Here is a 22,664-nt window from a genome sequence, read left to right as displayed (position 1 = left end):
CCAGAAAGCTGTCTCACCGTATCAATGGCCACCAACAAACTGTGGCCAAAAAACAGCTGGACCATCCTGTTGCTGAGCAGGCTGCCCAACATGACATTTTTCATTTCAATGGCTGCTTTGCAGTCTGTGCCACCAACACCAGCTTTTCTGAACTGTGCAGGTGGAAACTCTCCTTTCAATATATCCTACATTCCCAGTACCCTTCTGGCCTCAACCTTCATTAATCATTGTCCTCACCCATCTAGTCCCTTACCTGTTCCCATTCCAGCACTACACAGTCTTTTTACTTCTCTCCTTTTTCGCCACTCCACTCTCTCTCCTCCACCCTCTGTGTAACCTCCTGACTGCACGTAGCTGCCCTATGCTCCACCTCACCACTGCATGCTCTCACTAGCAGCACTTTACCATCACCCGCCCCTAACCTGCTATCCCTCCCCCTCCCTGCCTCAGCCTCCCCCTTACCTCCACCTGGTCATCTCTCACATAATGTGCTGTTGCTCGCAGTCTGGCTGCAGCTGCTGGAGACTGTGGTCGTGTGTGAGTTGCATTTGTGTGTGTGTGTGTACGCGTGTGTGCGTGTGAAAGTGCGCGTGCATGTATACACGTAGCCTATTTTCGACAAATGCCTTGTTGGCTGAGAGTGCACTTTCCGATGGTCTTTTTGTTACGCTTGTCTGTGACTCAGCATCTCCGCTATATGATGAATAGCAACTATACTTTTCATAATATTATTATAGTCTATTGAAATTATTTATATCAAGAAAGTATGTTTGAGAACTACTCTGTACAATTAACTGATTTGAATACAGTGATCATGTCCGTCTGTATGATTTCTGGGAGTGCTGTGTCAAAACTTTTGTTAGCTAAATTTAAAACTTCAGACAGAAAGCGCTCTACATTTTTGGCAATATTTATTGACTCAAATGTCTTGCTTGAAACTGTGTTTTCAAATGTTAAGTATCGTACTAGTATGAGAAGGAAGATTCACTTGAAGCTTCTGTCCTCACAACAGGTGGAACCTCTCCATCTGAGCAATCTGCCCTATCCTTCTCTCTTCCTCAAGGATGAAACTACATGGTCCCTTCATGTTAATGTGACCACCACCTGTGTTTGACATCAATATGTAATAACCATTCTAACACTGCAGGTGGTAGCACTAGCAGTGGAGGGTATATAAATGGATCAGAGGACACAGGAAACAGTGCAGTCATCATCGTAATGTGGGAATGGAGCAATTTATCTTATGTCTAAATGAGCATGATCAGGGGCTTTTGAACCAAGGGTGGAAGCATTTCCGAAATGGAGGTGCAACTGTTGAGCAACTGACCACCTAGATAAACCAAGGGGCTACCAACACTGTCTCCTCAATGATTGTTCAGTGAATGTGACTGAAAACAGACTGTGAGGGAGCATTATTGTCTAGGGAATGTTTTCATGATATTCCCTGAGTGATCTCATAATTTTGAAAGGCACAGTGGATCAAGACAAGTATGCATCTATCCTTAGGTACAATTTCCACCCTACATGTAGCTTGTTTTTCCTCAGCGTGATGTCATCTACCAACAGGACAATGCAACATGGCACACTGCTTGCTGTGTACCTGGATGAGTTTACGATACTTCCCTGGCCACCAAACTTCCCAGATTTAAACCCAATCGAGAATCTGTGAGACCACCTTGATCAGGTAGTTTGTGCCATGGACCCTCAACCACGAAACCTGGCCACCACATTAGAGTTTGCAAGGCTCCACATCCCTGTGGTACCTTCTAAAACCTCATTGACTCTCTTCCTGTATGTCTGCACTGCAAAATGTGGTTATTCAGGCTTCTGACAGGTTGTCACATTAATGTGACTACACGGCATGGTTAAAAGCTAGGATAGCTTTTTGTACTTTTGTATTTGTCTCGTGGCAGTACTAGATATTTCACCTCTTGAAGAAAAGTGATGGCCAGTAGTTCAGTCTCATATTTTTTTTAGGTATCACAGGTCTATTTTCAGTTTTCAGATTAGTCTAGACTATTCTGAGCATTTCAGAGTATTATAAGAATAAACAGGCATGGAAACTGTTATGGTATTTGAGATTGAAGAGAAATTGGTGTTCCCTCAGTAAAACCTGTGTGTCTTGGAGGGCTCTGTTTTTGGCCCTGATCTCTTTACATCGTTCATAAATGACCTTCCAGAACATATACCCAAACTTAGTTCATTTTTGTATGCAGATGATACAATATACCAATAACAAGTGATGAGCACACACACCAAGAAATGGTCCAAGAACATATTCTCCACTTAAGTCATAGTTGGAGTAACCAGTTTTCTGTTAAACACACAAAAAGCAATCAACATACAAAAAAAATAATCCTCCATCCAGACCAGATGTACATACTGATGAAACAAAAATTAGCACAGTACAGGAAACAAAATTTCTTGACCTGTATATCAGTGATACTTTAAGGCAAAAATTGTGTACAGACACACTGCTAAAAAATCTTAGCAAAAACTGTTTCTCACTGTAATCAGAAACAGGTACAGCCAATGCTGGCACTTCAGAGTTATGTATCAAGCCTTAATTGAGTCTGTTATGAGCTATAGTTTCTTTTCTGTGGAAATAGTTGCTCATACTATTTTTAAATTACAGAAGCAGACAGTGAGAGTAATCTCATTTAAAAATAAATATAACATATATAGATCACTTTGCAAAGTTTAAAATCTTGCCCATAGCATCCCTATATCTTGTAACATTGTACAATTGCAATAGTGGAAGTAACAACAACCAATTTTTATTCTGTTTCCATATGAAGAGATTCACAATAACACCGAATGAAGTACAGAACCATTCAAAATCTCATAACTATAGTACACATCATATACAGTCTCATATGCCAGCATACACTAAGTAAATAAACATAAGTGAGGCCAAGGGCTCAGTGTGCAAGCTTAAATTGGACTGTTGTGTACGTGGCACAGTGCTTGCTGTGCTGTAAGTTGGCCTCCCTAGGCCAACCATGGAGGCACTTGTATCACATGCTGTTTGATTATGTGTACTCACATTTTAGGGTTACAACACTGCTTCCCACTTGGGGAAAGGTTTTCACTGTGGAGATGTCCATGTGCTAATTGGCAAGCGATGACTGCTGGAGCAGTTGTCATGCTGGCACAGGAGAATATTGTCTAAAATGGCAAAGGCATGAACATGCGGAGTGCCCACTGCCCTGCAAGAAGCCATAAAGGAGCAATCGTTATAATGGTACTGTATCCATGTCCACATCTGGGCAGGCACTTGGTGATGGAGGCAGCAGAGAAGATGGAAACAGCAGCAACAGGGGCTGTGGAGATGGAGGCAGCCTGCTGCAGGCTACTCTACCCTGTGGCAGCAGCACCCAGAGTGAAGATGGTGCATGAGCTGAGGAGGCATGGACAACATCACAGGGGCTGGTGCAGTTGGTGGAGGTGGCCGCAAGTCTCTCTGGTGCATGGTGAGTCATGCATGAATGGATCTGGTCATAGTGTTATGATACCAAGCCATCGGAGATGGTCATGATGTAGAGGTGGTGGGCTTGGCAGTGATGGATGACCACTGTTATCCATTTAGGGTGTGGCCAGACCTGCAGGCCCAGACAGTGGAGCCAGGATGGAAACACTGCAAGACAGGTGTTGGGCATGGCTGGGAGTTGCTTATGGTTGGGAGCACATAAAGCATCACAGGGGGCTGGTGGTTGTGTAGCAGCTCTGCTGGGTTATGGTCGCCAACTGGAGTGAACCTACGTGAACTATAGAACCTATTGAGGGCTTCCTCAGGAGAAGAATGAGTGGCATATTTTTTCAACTGTGTTTTTAATGTACAGACCAGACACTCTGCCTTGCCGTTGGACTGGGGATGAAAGGAAGAAGCCATACCATTCCAGATTCCACTCTTTCTACAAAAATCTTCAAAATCTTGAGACAAACTGTGGGCTGTTGTCTGCCACAAGTATATATGGTAATACTTCTAAGGAAAAAATCTTAGATAGGGCAGTGATCATAGCTACTGTGGATGTGGATAGGCAACGAACAACATATGGAAATTTTGAGGAAGCATCAACTACTACAAGCTAAAAAGAGTCAAGCAACAGACCCAGAAAAATCAGCATGAATTGCTCCCATGGGCTGCTCAAAACATGTAGCGGTGGGCCAGCAATTTTGTATGAGAAACACCCCAATGGTCCAGGAGGAGAAGGTGCGTGACATCCCACCACAATGGGGATGAGATCACAACTCTGGACGCTGACTCTTCAGTAGCCAACAGTAGTGGACCATCAAGAACCATGTGGCAGTGGCAGAAAGCATAATTATTACACAAAGGATCTGATGCTTGGCCCAGTGATTTATCCGGCCAGCCATGGTGGGCAAATTGAACAACCTGATGTAAGAAGGATTGGCTGTGAAAGCTGCCAAAATCTGAGAACTGGTAATGTAAAAACCATCCATTTTGCTGCATGCCACACAAACAAATATACCATCCACAATGTTTTGGGCTTTGGCATAACAGTTCATCCTGATCAAATGCTAGAGCAGGGCCAATAGACAACTGAGAAAGAGCATCCACATTAGTGTGTTGTGCTGTGGGTCAGAAATAAATGTCATAGCTATAGCATTATAAAAACAGAGCCCATATTATAGGCAATGGGCCACTCTATCACCAGAGGTTTATGATAAAAAATAAAATGAAACTTAGAACTGTTTAGGAAAACATGAAATTTATGAGGGCATATAAAGTAGCAAGGGCTTCTTTTTCTATCTGCAAGTAGCACTGCTGGGCCTGATTCAGTTTTGGAGCATACACAATATGGTCTTCGGAACAATCTGCATATTTGTGCATGGTGACAGCTCCGAGGCCATACTGGGAGGTGTCTGTGGCCAGAACAAGATGTTGGCCTGGTTGAGAGATGACCAAGCAAGATGCCAACTGTAATTTTGACTGTCATAGGGTGAAGCATACTCACAGGTGAGTGGCCAGTGAAAACAAACATCTTGACATAAGAGAGCATGAAGTGGCAAAGCTAATGTGGCTGTACCAGGAGTAACTTTATTTAAGGACTTGCAATTCTTTGACAATGGTAGGATGCAGCAAAGCTGTAATAGCCTCAACATGCTGGTGCAAATGCCTGGTGCAAGCATGCGAAACTGCAAAAATGACAGATGATAGAAGGCTGAAAAAATTATGATTTGTCCAAGTTAGATTTCAAATTGGCAGCCTGTAGCACCATGAGCTAAACACTAAGCTTCTGCAAACGTTCATCTGTTGAGAAACCTGAGACCACAATATCATCCAGTTAGTTAATGTACCCTGGCACAGAGGATGTGAGTTGCTCCAAAAATAATTGGAAAATGGCAGGGGCACTACCCACGCTGAATGGCAGGTGCTGGTATTGATATAACCAAAAAGAGGTATTCACAACAAGGACATGTTTGGAATCATCATCCAGAGGCAGTCATAAGTATGCTTCTGACAAGTCTACTGTGGAAAAATATTGGCCCCGGAAAGCCGTGCAAAGAGTTCATCTGGATGGGTAAGGGTTAGGTGCCAATAATAGATTGTAAATCTAGAGACACTTTAAAATCACCACAGAGCTGATGTTGGTTGTTGGTTTTTTTTTGACAGTTTCCAATGGAGCAGTCATTCACACAAGGAGACAGGTGTGACACCACTCAAAGGCATAAGATGATCCAGTTCCAATCTGATATGTCCCCTTAAAGCTACTGGTACTGCATGGACACAAAAGGGGGATGAGGATGGACGATATTGGTGTTTAACGTCCCGTCGACAACGAGGTCATTAGAGACGGAGCACAAGCTTGGATTAGGGAAGGATGGGAAAGGAAGTCGGCCGGGCCCTTTCAAAGGAACCATCCCGGCATTTGCCTAGTGTGATCTAGAGAAATCACAGAAAACCTAAATCAGGATGGCCAGACGCGGGATTGAACCGTCGTCCTCCCGAATGCGAGTCCAGTGTGCTAACCACTGCGCCACCTTGCTCGGTGTGGACACAAAAAAACAGTTGGCCTGCTATTGGTTCCATTAAGAGCTAGGTCTTGAAATTGGTAGCACACCCTAGACCTTCCAAAAACAGGGAGGAATATAATGAGCAGAGTGCATCTAATTGTTGATATGGAACTTGATCTGGTGCCAGATGCACTTTGTTAGAAACTGAAAATGCAAAAATTTTGAAGGTATCTAACCAAAATAAGATTTCAGTGTTGCCATCATCCACGACTAGAAAGTTCAAAGCCTGAACAACTGATCTGTATGCCATGGAAGTATAAAACTGTCCCAGTATAGGTATTTGTTATTTGTTGTAACTCAACGACCAATGAGAGACCGGGGACAATGCCATGACATGTAGAATTTGTTAGGGCTACCATCACTTGGGAAACACTGTTCACATCCATGTGTGTGTCTGCTGAAGGAGATTGACAGCTGCACACAGACACAACACATGCTGATTGCTGCTGCTGCTTAAGTCAGTGCTACCCCATGCAGAATAGAGATTGCAGTTATACAGCTGCGACATCGTCTTACCCATGTGAGCTAACCAACAGTGGCCTAGGAGGAGAGGAAGCAAAGGCAGATATTGCACACCATGTTTCTATCTGATTTCCTACCATCCTAGAAACTTCAAAAGACAGAGCAATGTTCAGAACATCTGCGAGAGAGGGACTTTCATGTTGTGCAGCACATTCATGAACTTCCCCATGAGAGGCCAAGCATATTATAGCATCATGAGCCACTGAATCAACATATGGGTCCTGATAGGCCTCAATAACAAAGTGGCAATGATGGCTAAGCATATAATGACAGTTAGAGAGCAACTGACGCATTTCATCAAAAGAGAGACTGGCAGGTTCCTAAAGAGGAATTAGCTGACATAAAAGGTGATAAACAAGAAGATATATCCATGACAAAAATAAAGTCTTACACAAGCTGGAACTGGCGACTCTAAAAGTTTGAAAATGTTATCAAAAGTGTTTTTAATATGCATCCCAATCTTTCATGGAATCATCATACAGAGGAAATGATGGGGGTTGTGTCTGTGGAAGTTGAACCTGAAATGTCAACAAGGCTGCCAAATTGTTCAGTGCCACAGAGAGAGCCTGCTGTTGGTCAGTGAGAGCTCATTATTGTTCAACAAGAGATTGAAGAATTTCTTCCACTGACATGTTAGCTGTTTATCAATCCAAGAAACAAAACATTTGGAACATTTGAGTAGAATACTGCACTCAATGCCAAGTATCTTTTAACACTGTATGGATGCAAGCCAAGTTTTATTCTGCTTCCACATGAAGAGATTCACAATAACAATTAATGAAGTATAGAATGGAAAAAAGTCTCATAGCTATAGAACACATCAATATACAGTCTCACAGGTGAGCATACAATAAGTAAGTAAACACAAGTGAGGCCAAGGGCCCAGCATGCTAGGCTTATATTGGGCTGTTGTGCACATGGGACAGCATTTCCTGCACCATCTGTCCAGACTGTGAGGCATCCTTTCTAGGCCAGCCATTGATGCACTTGAATTACGTGCTGTTTGATTATGCATGCTTACACTATAGTGTTCAACAATATATATAAATATTATATATAAAAACAAAGATGAGGTGACTTACCGAACGAAAGCGCTGGCAGGTCGATAGACACACAAACAAACACAAACATACACACAAAATTCAAGCTTTCGCAACAAACTGTTGCCTCATCAGGAAAGAGGGAAGGAGAGGGGAAGACGAAAGGAAGTGGGTTTTAAGGGAGAGGGTAAGGAGTCATTCCAATCCCGGGAGCGGAAAGACTTACCTTAGGGGGAAAAAAGGACAGGTATACACTCGCACACACGCACATATCCATCCACACATACAGACACAAGCAGACATATTTAAAGACCAATTATAATATATATAAATACATTGACTTGTTTCACAATGAAGCATTTGGAGTCACCACATAAATAAAAACCTCAGTTCCCACTACTATGGCACAAGAAACAAAAGCCACATTATCATACCCGCAAACAAAATTGTATGACAATATGTAAAATGCATGGGAATTGAAATGTAGAGATTAATCAAATCAATCACATTAACAATACAAATGATAGTTAAATTGCAATGAATATTATTGTAGCACTGCTTACATTCCGCTAAGGAATTTCTAGATATGAAGTTCTAATGTAAGTCAATCTATTCAGTGTGTCTTTGTGTAATTTAAATTAACTATTAAGTATGGGTGTATCATAATTTCAGATTAATCACTATGTTTGTTTTCACTTCTGTTTATTGTAATTTGACAACCAGTAATGTTTGTATTTTCTGTAAACAGCAATATCATAATTTTTGTTGTACTGCAGTTAACTTATCCCGAATCAACTGAACAATTCTGTACTTAACTTATCTGTGGAAAAAATAAAGAATCAACCAATTAACCAGGAATGTAAGATAATTATTCTGTTTATCAATGCTATCAGACACAACAGAAAATAATGGTCAGTCTTTGTTGAACACCTTCAATGACAGTTTGATGGACGTAAGTGGCATATCTTGCCATTTCAAACTGCTTGAAGACTCTGTATCTGATTTTCAGTAAAATTACATACTTACATGTTTCAACCCTTTGAGAATTTTTGCCTCCCATTTGGCATACTTTTCTTCACCAGGATGGAGAGTGATTGCTTTCATGGCATATCCCTTGTGGCTTTTCTGAAAAAGGGAATGTTATATGTATTATTTTTGTCTACAAATTAGCTTGCAAATTAACATACATCAAAGCATGTACAGCACTGTTATAATTAAACTTTCACTACTTGAGAGGCCACCATGAAAAATGCATGACTGTAGGACAATGAAACTTTGTGGAACCATTCGTAAGGACATGCAATAGAGAAATAACAAATAAATCATTGAAAGGAATATGAGAGGGTCAGACTTGTTAATTGCATACCATGTTTACATTACAGATTACAAACATTGCTCACTGTGATGGCCATCTACATCCATGACAGCCTGGAACTGCACTAGAGACACCAGTTTGCAGTTGTTCACAGCACTTTTTGAACAATGGACCACAGAATGTTCTGCTGTCATGACACAGCTCGTGCACTGCTTAAAGATTGCACATTGCATGCAGCATTCTCAGCTATGCCAACAGTAACTTCTTCAACAATTTTTGGTGTATTTGGCTGTTGGCCTGTCCCAGACGCTATTCCTAAATCACCAGTTAGTTCAAATTTCCAAATCGTGTTCTTCAACCCCTGTGTAGAAGAGGACTTTCCATATTCCTTTACTGCACTGACACTTCCATGCTGACTGTTGGCAACTGCAATGCACACTGATGCTTGTGCTTTAGCCCTACATCACTGCACCAGTACCAGTGGCTAATAGCAAGTCATGATATGAACACTACTAACAATGCAAATCCTGCAGGGTGCAGTCTGAACATTATTCCTATAAAGTTGGGTGCCCTAAGGTAAATAGTTTTCCATCTACACTGGCTCAGGTAGCAAAAGTTTAATTATAGCCACCCCATACGTAAAAGGGTATCAACAGCAAAGATGAAATGACAATTACTCACAAGAAAATATGCTTTTAAAACATAATTGTTGGCTGAGGGCGTTTCATTAAATTAGGAAAATTTCTGTAATGTTATTCATGAGTGAAAACAGGTTCTGCAATTTTCAAATAAGAAAATAATGACACTGTGCAGTGTTGACACTTAAATTCCCCTTCTAGCACTCAAAACAGACTCAGAGGTTTGGCCTCTATTTCCTGAATGATATTGCTGCTGGGAAGGAAAGAGATAATAAAGTTGAAATTTGCACATTATCAGTCATATTTAACCTCTCAGTTGTTCATTTACTTTTATATTTTATTTCTCCCATTCATTTACTGTTATCATTTTATTTCTCCTGGAATACATGTTACATACATTAATTGTTACCATTTAAATTTGGGTGTTACATACCTTGTTAAATATTGCATGAACACTACCAAATCCTCCAGATCCAAGTAAATATGATACTGCATATTTATCCTTAATGGTTGGAGGATAATTACACATATCACAAGTCTTTTTGTCCATAAAAACAAGAACTGAAACATGTAAAAGAGCAGTGAAAATTTGAATTTTTTAGTCGTTTTGGTGAACTACGTTTAATATACTGTTTAATATTCACCTGTTGTTGTCTTGTCTATTAATGCAATTTTACTATTGTGTGCCAATACTTTTGACTTTCCTTTGCCAACACCTGTTTCATCAATAAATGTGCCTTTTTTACTCATATCTTCCAAGACTACATGTTCACCCTTTTTAATTATTTTGAAGTGGCAACTCTCAATGTAATTCGTATCCAAATCTCCAAAGCATTCTTTTGGGATGACTAAATCACATTCTGATGCAGCTCCCACTGTGGCTTCTTCTTTTCTTAGCTCTGAAACAACAGTAACTCTGTATTGTTGCCAGTTTATGGACAGAATAAGGTACCTCAAGTCCACATTCCTCTTCAGTGGATTTAATATGAAAACAAGAATTAGGTTTCTGCATGTAACTACAATGGTAATACCTTTCTTTCAACACTTTCCTTCCCTAACACAACAAAATGTACTCTTCTTCCAAATGCTATTTACGTCATCAACAATTACAGCTCTTACGTGGTGTCAACATGTTATACATAACACAGAACAAATATAACTGGTTCTGAGAATGAGTCAGGATTAAGACAAAATCATTGTGATGTTGGGCTGTACTAAGAAAGAGTTCACATTTAATAATTCTGGTGTATTTTGATATTATCTAAAGGCCAAACTCAATAAACTACTTGATATGGGATACTGTACCTAATTTAACAATCAATTGTGTGTGTGTGTGTGTGTGTGTGTGTGTGTGTGTGTGTGTGTGTGTGTGTGTGTGTATTTAACAATCAATTGTGTGTGTGTGTGTGTGTGTGTGTGTGTGTGTGTGTGTGTGTGTCTAATTTAAAGAATGAATTGGGTTTTAAAAGAAATTTCTTAATAATACAGTTGAACTCAAAGCAGGTGCACGGCAAAAGGGTGGAGGTTGTAGAGAATAAGCAACTAGTGTGGATCAGCAACATCAATTAAAAGCTATCAGAAAGAAGTTAGGATACACTGTACAACAACTTAAGCAGAGTGAAACAGGCACATGAAGAGAGGCAGAAGAACTTAAACAAGACACACAAGAAAGTAATAATTTACTAATAATTAATAGAGATGTACACCATTATTGAAAAATATGGAGCAATTTATTAAATTTTTATTTCATGAAATATCAGTTGAATATGAATAATCTCCACATCATTGAGAGGAAGAGGATCTGATGTTTTAGCTACCACTTCTAGAGCACTGATAGTTGTGCAACTGAATGTTAGTGTTCTCATCCAAATGTAGAGCCAGTTTGGACAAGTTATCAGTAAGGTCTACATCTACATCGACATGATTACTCTGCAGTTCACAATTAAGTGCTTGGAAGAGAGTTCACAGAACCACCTTCAAGCTATTTCACTACCATTCCACTCTCTAATGGCATTTGGAAAAAAAGAGCACTTAAATCTTTCCGTATGAGCTCTATTTTCTCTTATTTTATTATGACAATCAGTCCTCCCTATGTAGTTGGGCACCAACAAAACATTTCTGCAGTTGGAAAATGAAGTTGGTAACTGAAATTTCATGAGAAAAAGTGCCCTTGTTTTAATGATTGTTATCCCCAATTTATGTATCATATCTGTGGCAGTCTTCCTCCCATTTCATGATAATTCAAAATGATCTGCTCTTCTTTGACCTTTTTCAATGTCCTCTGTCAGTCCCATCTGATGCAGATCCCCCACTGCATAGCTGCACTCCAGAAGAGGGCAGGCAGGCATGGTGTAAGCAGTCTCTTTAGTAGACCTGTTGCACTTTCTAAGTGTTCTGCCAATAAATTTCAGTCTTTGGTTTTCTTTCCCAACAACACCATCTATGTGATCATTCCAATGTAAGTTATTCACAGTTTTAATCACTAATTATGTAATAGAGTTTATAGTTAGCAAATTTCTTTTAGTATTCATGTGGATGACTTCACATTTTTCATTATTTAAGAGTCAATCGACACTTTTCATACTATACAGATATCTTGTCTATCTCATTTTGCAATTGGGTTTGATCATCTGATAACTTAACAAGAGGGTAAATGAGAGCATCATTGGGAAACAATCTAAGGGGATTGCTCAGATTGTCACCTATGTTATTGGTATAGATCTGGAACAAAGAGGAATGCCAGACATTACTTCCATTTGACTTGATGGCTTCAGTGAATTACTACAGACTGTGACCTTCCTGACAGGAATTACAAATCCAACTGCATAACTGAGATGATATCACACATGGTGATTAGAAGTTTCTTGTGAGGAATGATGTCAAAAGCCTTCTGGAAATCTAAAAATATGGAATCAGTTTGACATCCTGTGTTGATAGCACCCATTACTTTGTGAGAATAAAGAGCTAGTTTTGTTTCACACAAATTATTTTCTTCAAGGTAATTCACAATGTTCGAACACAGCATACGTCCCAAAATTAGTGATATGGGTCTGTAATTCAGCAGATTACTCCTATTTCCTTTCTTGGTTATTGGTGTGACTTGTGCAACTTTCCAGTCTTTAGGTACAGATCTTTTGACGAGCAAGGAGTTGTGTATGGAGCTATAGTACCCATATACTTTGAAAGGAAGCTGACTGGTATAATATCTGGGCCAGGGGTCTTGCCTTTGTTTAGTGATTTAAGCTGTTTTGCTACACCAATGGCTAACCTGTAGCTTAAGGTTTACTGCATCCTTGAGATTAGAACAAATGAGTCAGCAGCTTTAGTACAGACAGAATTTTGTCTCTGATTCAGCACTGACGCAGCAACTAGGAAAAGAATAAGGCTCTGATTTAAGCAATTTCAACAATCTATCTACAAAGAATGAAGTGGACTGACCACATGTGTCAGGTGAGGTTAAGAGATGGTCTGATGAAAATTTTGTGCTTAATCACAGAAATTCAACTAATATGACTAATAGAGAATTAAGAATACTTCTGTATCACATGTTTTTAGATTCCTTTTGTATACAAGCCCTACTACTTAGAACTTGTTTAGGTTTTTGGTGTAAATGACAAAGAAAAATGTACTGAATGTTGTGCCAATGTGGTAAGAAAGATGGAGGACAAACTGTTTCTCCTGCCTTACTATTAATAATATGAGTGAAAATGCAAATATTCACAGTGTTTGCATATGGGATCCACAAAATCCCTGTGAAACACTGCAACATGCTAGAGACTCAGCAAAACTAAAACTTGTATGCTTTTTGTGTCTTCTGTGCTCCTGACATATTTTTATAGTTTTGTTCTGTTTGCTGAGCCTGTGCCTTCAGCCTGAAGATATTTGTCTCTCTGTACTTCTTCAGTGTGGCTTCTTCAACCCCATTGGTAGGCTCATCAGTTGTTACATGAGGCCTATGGACCAGAGTAAGCAACACACTCTCAGAAGTGTGAGGAATGATGGGAGCTGAAAGCATACAAGTACAAGCCTGTGTGGGTGGTTGTCTCGTATGAACTGTATCCCTTACTGCCATGTGTTGTGCATTTGACCAAGATGTCAAAGAATGAGAGTTTCCCATTCTCTTCCACCTCCATAGGAAATTTGACTCCAGTGTACAGAGAATTCAAATGTTTGATGAACTTCTGAAGTAGGGCTGTTGATAAAATATTGATATATCGATATGTTTCCCAAAAATATCGATATATATCTACGATACTTTTTCCCCAATATATCGATGCTGAAGTGGCACTGTCAAGTGGCAATATTTTTACTTTACATTATATTTTTTTCACAATTTTCCTTATATACTTGAAATTGTTCTTCTAAAATTGTGGTAGAACTTAATTTTACTTTCACTGTATTAAGGAGTCTTACTACTTTTTGAGCTTTCATCACATCCGATCTTTGTCTTTGACTGTGTGGAGCAGGTATATGTGGCATAAAAGAAGAAGTCTGATTCCACTGGGGGGGGGGGGGGCAGGGGGGGGTATAGAATAACAAGATTTTCGATGTGAAGAAATAGCAGACCCATTGTATTCAAAAACAATTTCTTCAAAATCAGTTGCTGAAAATGATGAAGAAAAATATAAATGACAAGATTCATCTTTGTGATAGGTGGAGGTGTGTGAGGAGAAATGTTGACATAATCGCCGCTTGGTGCTACCAATAGAAACTGCTATGTTAGCTTCATTATGCAATTTTGACACTACAGCTGCTAGGTCACTGGCGCTGGCAGAAATGGAAAAAAAAACATGTAAGTCAACATGAAGTGTTCTGGACAAATCCAATATGTGACAAAACCAAGCAATGGACCCATTGGACACCTTTTATTGTGTCACTTACATGCAGTTACCATTGTTGGTAAAGTAGTTATCGCCAAGTGTGTACGTGCAAAGTTTTCCTTTCAATTCTTGCTCTAAGGGAGATAGTCAGGCTGCTAGTTTGTTGATGTATGGAATATCTAATAATAAATCAATACTTAAATATACAGCTTTAAAACTGGCAGTACATTTACAATGTTAAACTGATATTTTTGTGGGCCAATACGTCAATATTTTTTTCGGCGATATATTGATATTTTTTCTCAATATATCAAGAGCTGATAACGATATTTTTTAAAAATATTGCTACATCAGATTCCCTATATTTGTTAAAAATATCAACACTCCTATCCTGAAGCCTTTCATGCCCATGTGGTCACACAAAGAGTGGGTTATCAACATGTCTGAAGAAGTAAATGTCTTTTGCACCCCATGCCAGAGGCATCCATAAAGGTCCTTGTTACAAGGTGTTGTTGTAGCTCTTGAATGAAGTACGAGGCATGTTCAGAAAGTAAGTGTACTGTGACGATAGCGGGCTGTGGTTTTTTGTTTCTCGAGGGTTAGCAACATTTTGTGGTAGAGGGGAGTGCCTGACCAGAACAACCATTGCAGTCACATGGTAGCAGGTAAACTCACATTGTAGTATCCAGTTATGCGAAAAATGTTGGTAAGAAATTCCATCAACTGCAAGTCACTTTCTGTGATCCACTTATTTGCTCATGGAAGGAATAACATATATCAAAATTTTTTTGCAAACTTAATTGGTTTACAGCAAAGGTGTTACGAACAAAAAGAGTGTATTTAAGTGGTGCAGGGAGTTTAATGGAGGCAGAACAAATGTTCATGATGAATAGAAGAGTGGAAGACTTTCCATTTTGACTGATGAGTTGGTGCAAAAAAATCGATGAAACTGTTTGTGAAGACTGCTGATAGACAGTGGATGAAATTTCTGTGATGTTTCCTCAACTCTCCTAACTTCTTTACACAAGACACTCACAGAAACTCTTGGATACTAGAAACTGTGTGCAAAATGAATTGCAAAACAGCTGGCAGAGTAACACAAGAAAAATTCAGTAGCATCTGCAAGTTTCTTGAGTGACTTGAATTGGAAGGTGAGGATCTTCTTAGCCCCATAGTGAATGGAGATGAAATGTGGGTGGCTCATTACATGCTTGAGACAAAAGGACAGTCTTCACAGTGGTGTCACGTCACTTCTCCATCTGCCAAAAAATCAAAACCAAAATTTTGGGTAAAAGAATCAAGGCCTCAGTTTTTGGGACCAAACACAATTTTTTCCTCAGAAGAAGACCATCAATTCACAACAAAACTGTAAGATCCTAAAAAACTCAAAATGAGCATTCAAAACAGAAGGGGGGGAATGTTGTTGAGAGGAGTGTACTTATTGCATGATCACTTGTCCTGACACTGCCTTAGCCACCAGGATACTCTTGGATTCATTTGGTTGGTATGTTTTGAAGCTCCTCCCCCTCCTCTTCCTCCCCTGTAGTTCCCTGTTCCCCTTACTTGGCACCTTCAGATTATCATCCTTTCATCTCCCTGAAGGTACAAATGAGTGACACTACATTTTCAACCAACGAGCAGGTACAGACAGAGGTTCTGAAGTTGGAGGAGGAGCTGGTGGGAGAGTTCTTCAAGGATGGCACAAAAAAGCTTGTGCCATGGCTCACCACATGCACAGGACGAGATGGTGATTATGTGGAAAAATAGTCAACAAGTGTATCAACAATATCTTGTAATTTTTTCAAATACACAGTTTTCTAAATGAAAATATAAATATCTAGTGCACTTATTTTCTGAACATGCCTTGTACACTGAGTTTCTAATGCCTTGTTGACATTCACCGATGGTGGGACTTAAAAATGCCATTAGAAGTTTGACCAGGCATTTTATAAGGGTGCCTGTGTTTCTTACAATAGGCTATATGGGGATGTCTTATTAGTGTACTTTAAGAAAATCGGAGCCTTGGTAGTGCAACAACATGTGGTCAAAGCTCAGCAGTCTTCCGTTTTACACTATTAGTTGGGTTTCATTCCAGTTTACTGCATGCTGGATTGCTGGGCATTTGCTGTTATTGTACTTTGATAGCAAAAGAAGTACAATAACATTTGCTTGACTATTTTAAAACCTTTCCATACCTCTTACATGGTAGCTCCCTTTGCTTTTGGGGTGATTGCCTTTGGTGAAATGGCTTTGGTGAGCATGTGGCACATTTCTCCACATTTTTCTTCCACATTATCACTGGGATGGATGGATCTAACTTGTTCTATGCCAGTGATGTGTATCAGTCCTGTTGGTGTAAAACTGAGTCTCTTCAGGAGAACTGATTTCACTGTATCATCAGTCTGCTTTCCTGTGAGATTGATTGTGGTCCATTGTTGCTCACCTTGCAGCTTTTGTTATTCTCCCGCTGCCAGACTTCTCCTGCTTTGAGACTTGTTTGGTTTTTGCACTGCACCTAGTTCAGCCAGATTGAGCTGCAGAGAGAGCATCAACCCACTGCCAAAAATGAGGCGAGAGTAAGGAGGCCATCTCTAGGAGACATTCTGGTCAAATGCAGAGTGGATGGAACTGTGTGAAACAGTGTGCACAGGAAGGCTACCCACAATGATTTGTACCTGCAAGCTTCCAGCTGCCAACATCACCTCTCACAGGGAAAGGGCATATTACTTTCATACAATAACTGACAAAGAAAATCTACCAAAGGAGCATAACTGCCTTAATGGAGTACTGAAGAGGAAAGGGTATGGCAAGACACAAATCTGATGTGCCATTAGGCAGGATGTACAAGCCCAGCAAATAGAACACAATAAGGGAATAAGATAATGGCACACCTACTGTACGCTGGAAAAACACCAAATAAAATCAGCAGAATCTTAATTCAGCATAACACAAATGCCTATTCCATCCACCTCCAAAAATATAAGCACTCTTTCATGCAGTGAAAGTGGACTCGGGTCTCCATAAACCTAGCATCTATAAGCACGAGAGACACATTGAACTCAACAAACCCACAAAATCTGTGTTGCGGACACAGTGCATGAAAAAACTGGAGGTGCTAACAAAAATTTAGAAATTTTGGGACTGTTCCTTAAAGGAGGCTGTTAAGATATGAGTAGCTGATGGCTTGATCAATAGGAACAGTGGTTTCACTCTCAGTAAAGTGTGCAAGCCAGTATTCCACCAACTGAAGCCACAATGTTACCTGAGAGTGACTTCTGCAACTAATGGGGGATGGCAGAAGCTCTGAGTTCCTACCCAGCTTCCAGTGATAATGGCCCTTCACCAATACTGAACCTGATGCTGCATGTAGCCAATGGCAAGATAAAAAGGTATGGTGGGCAATTAGAATATAACAGAAGTACAATTTAGCAAAATCATTCATTGTGCTGGCTGCATCGGAAGATGAAGGCAAGGTACATTGTTGAAATATTTTGTTTCATCACTGTCTTCTCCTGGCTGGAAACCAAGGAACAACACAACCTTTCAGTATTCACCTGACTGCACCAGTATCTTTCAAAACAAACAGTTACCTACACCTGCACCAATAGTAGCCTTACTACTTGTCATTCAGCTTTACAATGAACATTGCAATTTGCCATGTAGTTAACAGGACTCCACAATCCTTGAATCCAGATAATCATATAATTATAAAAGGAGTGAGTAGCATGGTAACATCTTTAATTTCTTCTGAATTGATAGGTATTCCTAATTTCCTACTTTGTTCTACACAATAATCTATTTCCTTCTGTGTGCTACACAATAATCTGTTGCATACCCTTGTATCAGAGGACTACAATCCTACACAGAACCCTGACAAAGAGGCAGTCAATAAGAAAATCGCCCTTCTGTCCTGCATCATGACTGAGATAATTGCAGTTCAGTTGGACTTTCTTTTTGTTATCAGCAACAAAAACTATTAAAGCTATTGGGAAGTGAACATAAGAATTTCAACAAGTGTAAGGTTTAGGTGGACTGGGATTTGGGCTGGAGTTGTGCAGCTATGGGCTTATTTTACAAACATGACTGTGTGGTGTTTTCCGTCCCTTTGTTGTATGGTGAAGAGTTGCAAGAACACACAATGAACAAACATGAAAAGATCTATGCTGTGCAAAGATGACAAAAAGAATGTAGAGCTAAGAGTCTGCAAGCCAAAACTCAGAGGTGCTGTTTTTGTTTTCAATAGTTGCCACAGAGAACATAGAAAACACAGTGCAGAGGGCGATGGTGAACTGTACACCACTCTTCCATAATCAATATGTGATTTTGTACAGCTGCAGCAGTGTAGGACGATCAGCACCCCAGTTGGTGTGGCTCAGGTATCAAATAAGATCAAGGTGCCGCCAGCACTTGTCCTTAAGCTGACAAAGATGGGGAAGCCAACTTAAGTGGGCGTCAAAGACCAGCCCCAAAAAGGGGTGAGTCTCCACTAGTCCAGTAGTTGGTCATTGAGGTAAAGTTCTGGATAGGGATGTATCATATGACGATGACAGAAGTGCATGACACAAGCTTTGGCAGGTGAAAACTGAAAGCCGTGAGTGAGGGCCCACGACCGCGCCTTCTGTATAGTTCCCTGCAGCCGGCATTCAGCTGCAACAACAGAAAAGGAGCAGTAGGAAATACAAAAATCGTCAGCAGATAGGAGGGGAGATACTAACGATCCTCCTGCTAATGCAAGACCATTGACAGCAATTAAAAAGAGTGGGACACTCAGGACAGAGCACTGTGGGACACCTTTCTCTTGTATATGGGTGCACTGTGGGAAGCATCGATGCGAACTCTGAAAGTGTGGAGCGACAAGAAGTTCTGTATAAAAATTTGCAGCGGGCCCCTGGGACTCCACGCGTGCAGAGTAGCAAGGATGTGGCGTTTCCAAGTGGTATCAAAGGCCTTCATCTGGCCGAGAAAGATGGCAATAAGGTGTTGGTATCAGGAAAAGGCTGATCAAATGGAAGACTCCATGTGCACCAAGTTGTCGATGGTGGAGTGTCCTTGGCGAAAACCGCCTTGGGACATGGCCAGAAGGCCCTGAGACTCAAGGAGCCAGCTCACAATATGTTCAAGCGGCTTGCACAGAACATTGGTGAGGCTGATAGGATGATAGCTATCAGCATCTAATAGGTTCTTACTGGGCTTTAGCGATGGAATCCCGCCATTGCGATGGGAATTCGCCATCCCTCGAGATACTGTTGAAGATGGCAAGGAGGTGGCGTTGGGAATCCGCTGACAGATGTTTCAGCATTTGCAAATGGATGTGGTCTTGGCTAGGGGATGTGTCAGGGCAGTTGGCAAGGGCACTGAGAAGGTCTCACTCACTGAAGAGAGCATTACGAGGCTCTGGGTGGCGTGGAGCAAAAGAGAAGTGTTGTCATTCCACACTCTGTTTGAGGAGACGAAAGGTGGGATGGTAATTCTCAGATGCAGAGATGCGAGCATAATGCACAGCAAGATGCTCTGCAATTATGTCTGTACCGGGAGATATGGCTCCATTTGTAGAAATTCCAGATACACCTGTATGGGTCTGATAGCTGTCAAGTCAACGGAGCTTGGTTCAAACCTGGTAGAATGAGCTTCGTGTTCTAATGGTGGAGATATAGCATTCCCAACACCCCTGCTTCCTTTGTTTGATGAGGAGGCGAACTTGGCACAAAGCCATTTGAAAACAATAAGGTTCTCCAAGGAGGGGTGGCGCTTATGACACTGGAGGGCCCAGCTACGGTCTCTAATGGCCTCAGCAATTTCCAGCGTCCACCAAGGCACTGACTTCCACCAGGGGCATCCAGAGGAATAAGGGATTGCCGATTCAGCTGTGGTAATAATGGTATTAGTGATGGTGTGAATCACTTCATCTACGGTGGTAAATGGTGGTAGCAGGTGTGAAAGTGTCCAAGTCAGCCTTGGGAAGAGCCCACCTGGGCAAGTGTCGAGAGGAGGGATGCTGGGGTAGGAACAGGAAGAGTGGAAAGTGGTCACTACCATACAAGTCATCATTTGCTCTCCAGTGGATGGATGGGAGAAGGCCGAATGTGCCATGTGCCTCACTGAAATATGTGAGGGCACCTGTATTTACGATGCAGAGGTCGAGTTGAGTTAGTAGGTCCTCAACATCTGGGCCATGGCCAGTAACCTTGGTTCCATCCCACAAAGGATTCTGGGCGTTAAAATCACCCAGAAGGAGAAAAGCTGGGGGAAGTTGCGAAATGAGTGCAGCCAAGACGTGGGTCGGCGAGTCACCATCTGGAGGGAGGTAGATGTTGCAGGTGGTGATTTCCTGCAGTGTCCTCACCCTGACAGCCACAGCTTCTAATGGTGTTTGAAGGGGCACATGTTCGCTACAGACAGAGGTAAGAACAAACATGCATACTCCACCTGACGGTCTGTCACAGGCAGGATGGTTTTTGTAGTACCCCCAATAGCCACAAAGGGCAGGGGTCCACATTGCCAGAAACCAGGTTTCCTGAAGGACAATACAAAAAGCAGGTGTATTGCTTAAAAACTGAAGTAACTCAGCCAAGTGGGACAAAAAGCTGCCACAGTTCCACTGAAGAATGACGCTTTTTGTCGTCTGGGGTGGCATGAAGTGACTAAGGAGGCAAATTAGGCCTCAGCATCACCTGTCACCACTGGTTGGGGGTTGGCATCCAGCACCATTGCATCTGATGCATCGGCGAGATCTAGGTCTTCAGGGGATGCCAGAGTCTCCACCTCGTCCTCGGATACAGAGCCATGGGGGAGTGCTTGTGTGGAGGGGGGGGGGTGGCACTGGAAACTCAAATTTCTTACTGGATTTCTTCTTTGAAGTCTTGCCCTCTCGCCACCCCTTAGGGGCTTGCTGGCAAGGCTTCTCGGAAGTAGCTTCAGGGACAGAGGAAGACCTTGAAGACCTTTGACCAGCAGCCAGTGGCTCTTTCAGCCACTGGCTGGTGTCTGCCTGACCACTGGGGTGGACCATGGAAGTTAAGAGTCCCAAGGGACCCCTTCCACTTGAAAGGAACTGGAAGAGGCCATTGCTTCTCTGGCTGGGGGGAGGGGACTAATGTCCCTGGCATTTTGGGAGGTGATGCTCCCAAAGTAGAAGCTCTAGAAGCAACAGAAGAAGATGTGCTCCAGCTAACTGGAGGGGGCAGGAAGATGGGTGGCCCTGAGGGCCCACTGGAGGAAGCTTCGGTGAGGAGTGGAATGGCGTCACCGATGGCAACATCGTTGTAGTGGCAGCAAAGATAGATAGCATTCAGACAGGGTTCAATCTTTCGAATTTTAGCTTAGCCTTGCAGTAAAACAACCTGTCCAGGATCTTTTTACTCCATAATTTTCTGCTCCTTTCGCAGTACCGGGGAGTCCGGCAAGCAGGGGGAGTCGTGCATCGTGCACTCTACATTTCACACAGGTGGGAGGAGGCACACGTGGAGTATTTGGATGCAGTGAACTTCTGCAGTCTCTACATGTGGCGCTGGGTATGCACAGGGAGGACATGTTCCCAAATTTTCAGCTCTTAAAGCACTGCATAGGAGGAGGACATTGGATTTGACATCACATTGGTACACCATCACCTTGACCTTTTCAGGTAACAAATCATCCTCAAAGGCAACGACGAAGGCACCAGTAGCAATCCCTGTAAACGCACTGGATAAAATGAACATCCCACCATTCTAAATTGGCACATAGTTCGTCGTCCGACTGCAGCAGGAGGTCGCAATGAAAAATAACTCCATGGGAGGCTTTTATTGGGAGAGACCGAAACAGGAATATCACCCAGCTTGTTGCAGGTGAGTAACGCCTAGGACTGAATAGTGGATTCCATCTGAATCAAAACCAACCAGTTCTGCATTTTGGACAGTGCTGTCACTTCCCCAAACTTATCCCCCAGGTGCTCACAAAAAAACAGAGGCTTCGTATGCAGAAAGGGGTACCCATCAGTTCTGCTGCATACTAAGTAATGAGGCGAATATGGATCCTGTTGTTCTGAAGCCCTACGTTCCTCCCAAGGTGTTGCTAGGGAGGGAAACACTTTAGGGTCATACCTGTCAGCATTGAAATCAACCTTTCCTTTCTTAGAGACTGCTGGAGCGACTTGGTCCCCAGCAAAAGATGACTTGGTCTGTTTCATTGCAGTTCATCGCCCTGGTGCCACCCATTCTGATCAGGGGCTCTCCCCACGAGGGCCACCCAACCACAGCAAAGGCCACCTGGAACAATGGCCATTGCTGGGAGTCTTGATGCCCCAGGAAGATAA

General features: G+C 41.7%; 1 protein-coding gene across 1 annotated transcript in view; it reads right to left on the bottom strand.

Moving 5' to 3' along the window:
* The window catches only part of LOC124613869 (ovarian-specific serine/threonine-protein kinase Lok-like), a 205,742-nt gene that overhangs the window by 56,690 nt on the left and 126,388 nt on the right, over positions 1–22,664 (bottom strand). Inside the window, exons 2-4 of the mRNA XM_047142598.1 lie at positions 10,199–10,453; positions 9,988–10,115; positions 8,628–8,726 (exon numbers count right to left, since the gene is read on the bottom strand). Coding sequence (XP_046998554.1) covers positions 8,628–8,726; positions 9,988–10,115; positions 10,199–10,453 — 482 coding nt within the window. The remainder of the gene's footprint in view (positions 1–8,627; positions 8,727–9,987; positions 10,116–10,198; positions 10,454–22,664) is intronic.

Source organism: Schistocerca americana, chromosome 4, assembly GCF_021461395.2.
Source record: "Schistocerca americana isolate TAMUIC-IGC-003095 chromosome 4, iqSchAmer2.1, whole genome shotgun sequence".
Lineage (NCBI taxonomy): Eukaryota > Metazoa > Arthropoda > Insecta > Orthoptera > Acrididae > Schistocerca > Schistocerca americana.
The sequence above is the reverse complement of the archived record's forward strand: the minus strand, read 5'-3'. Positions and strand labels throughout refer to the sequence as shown.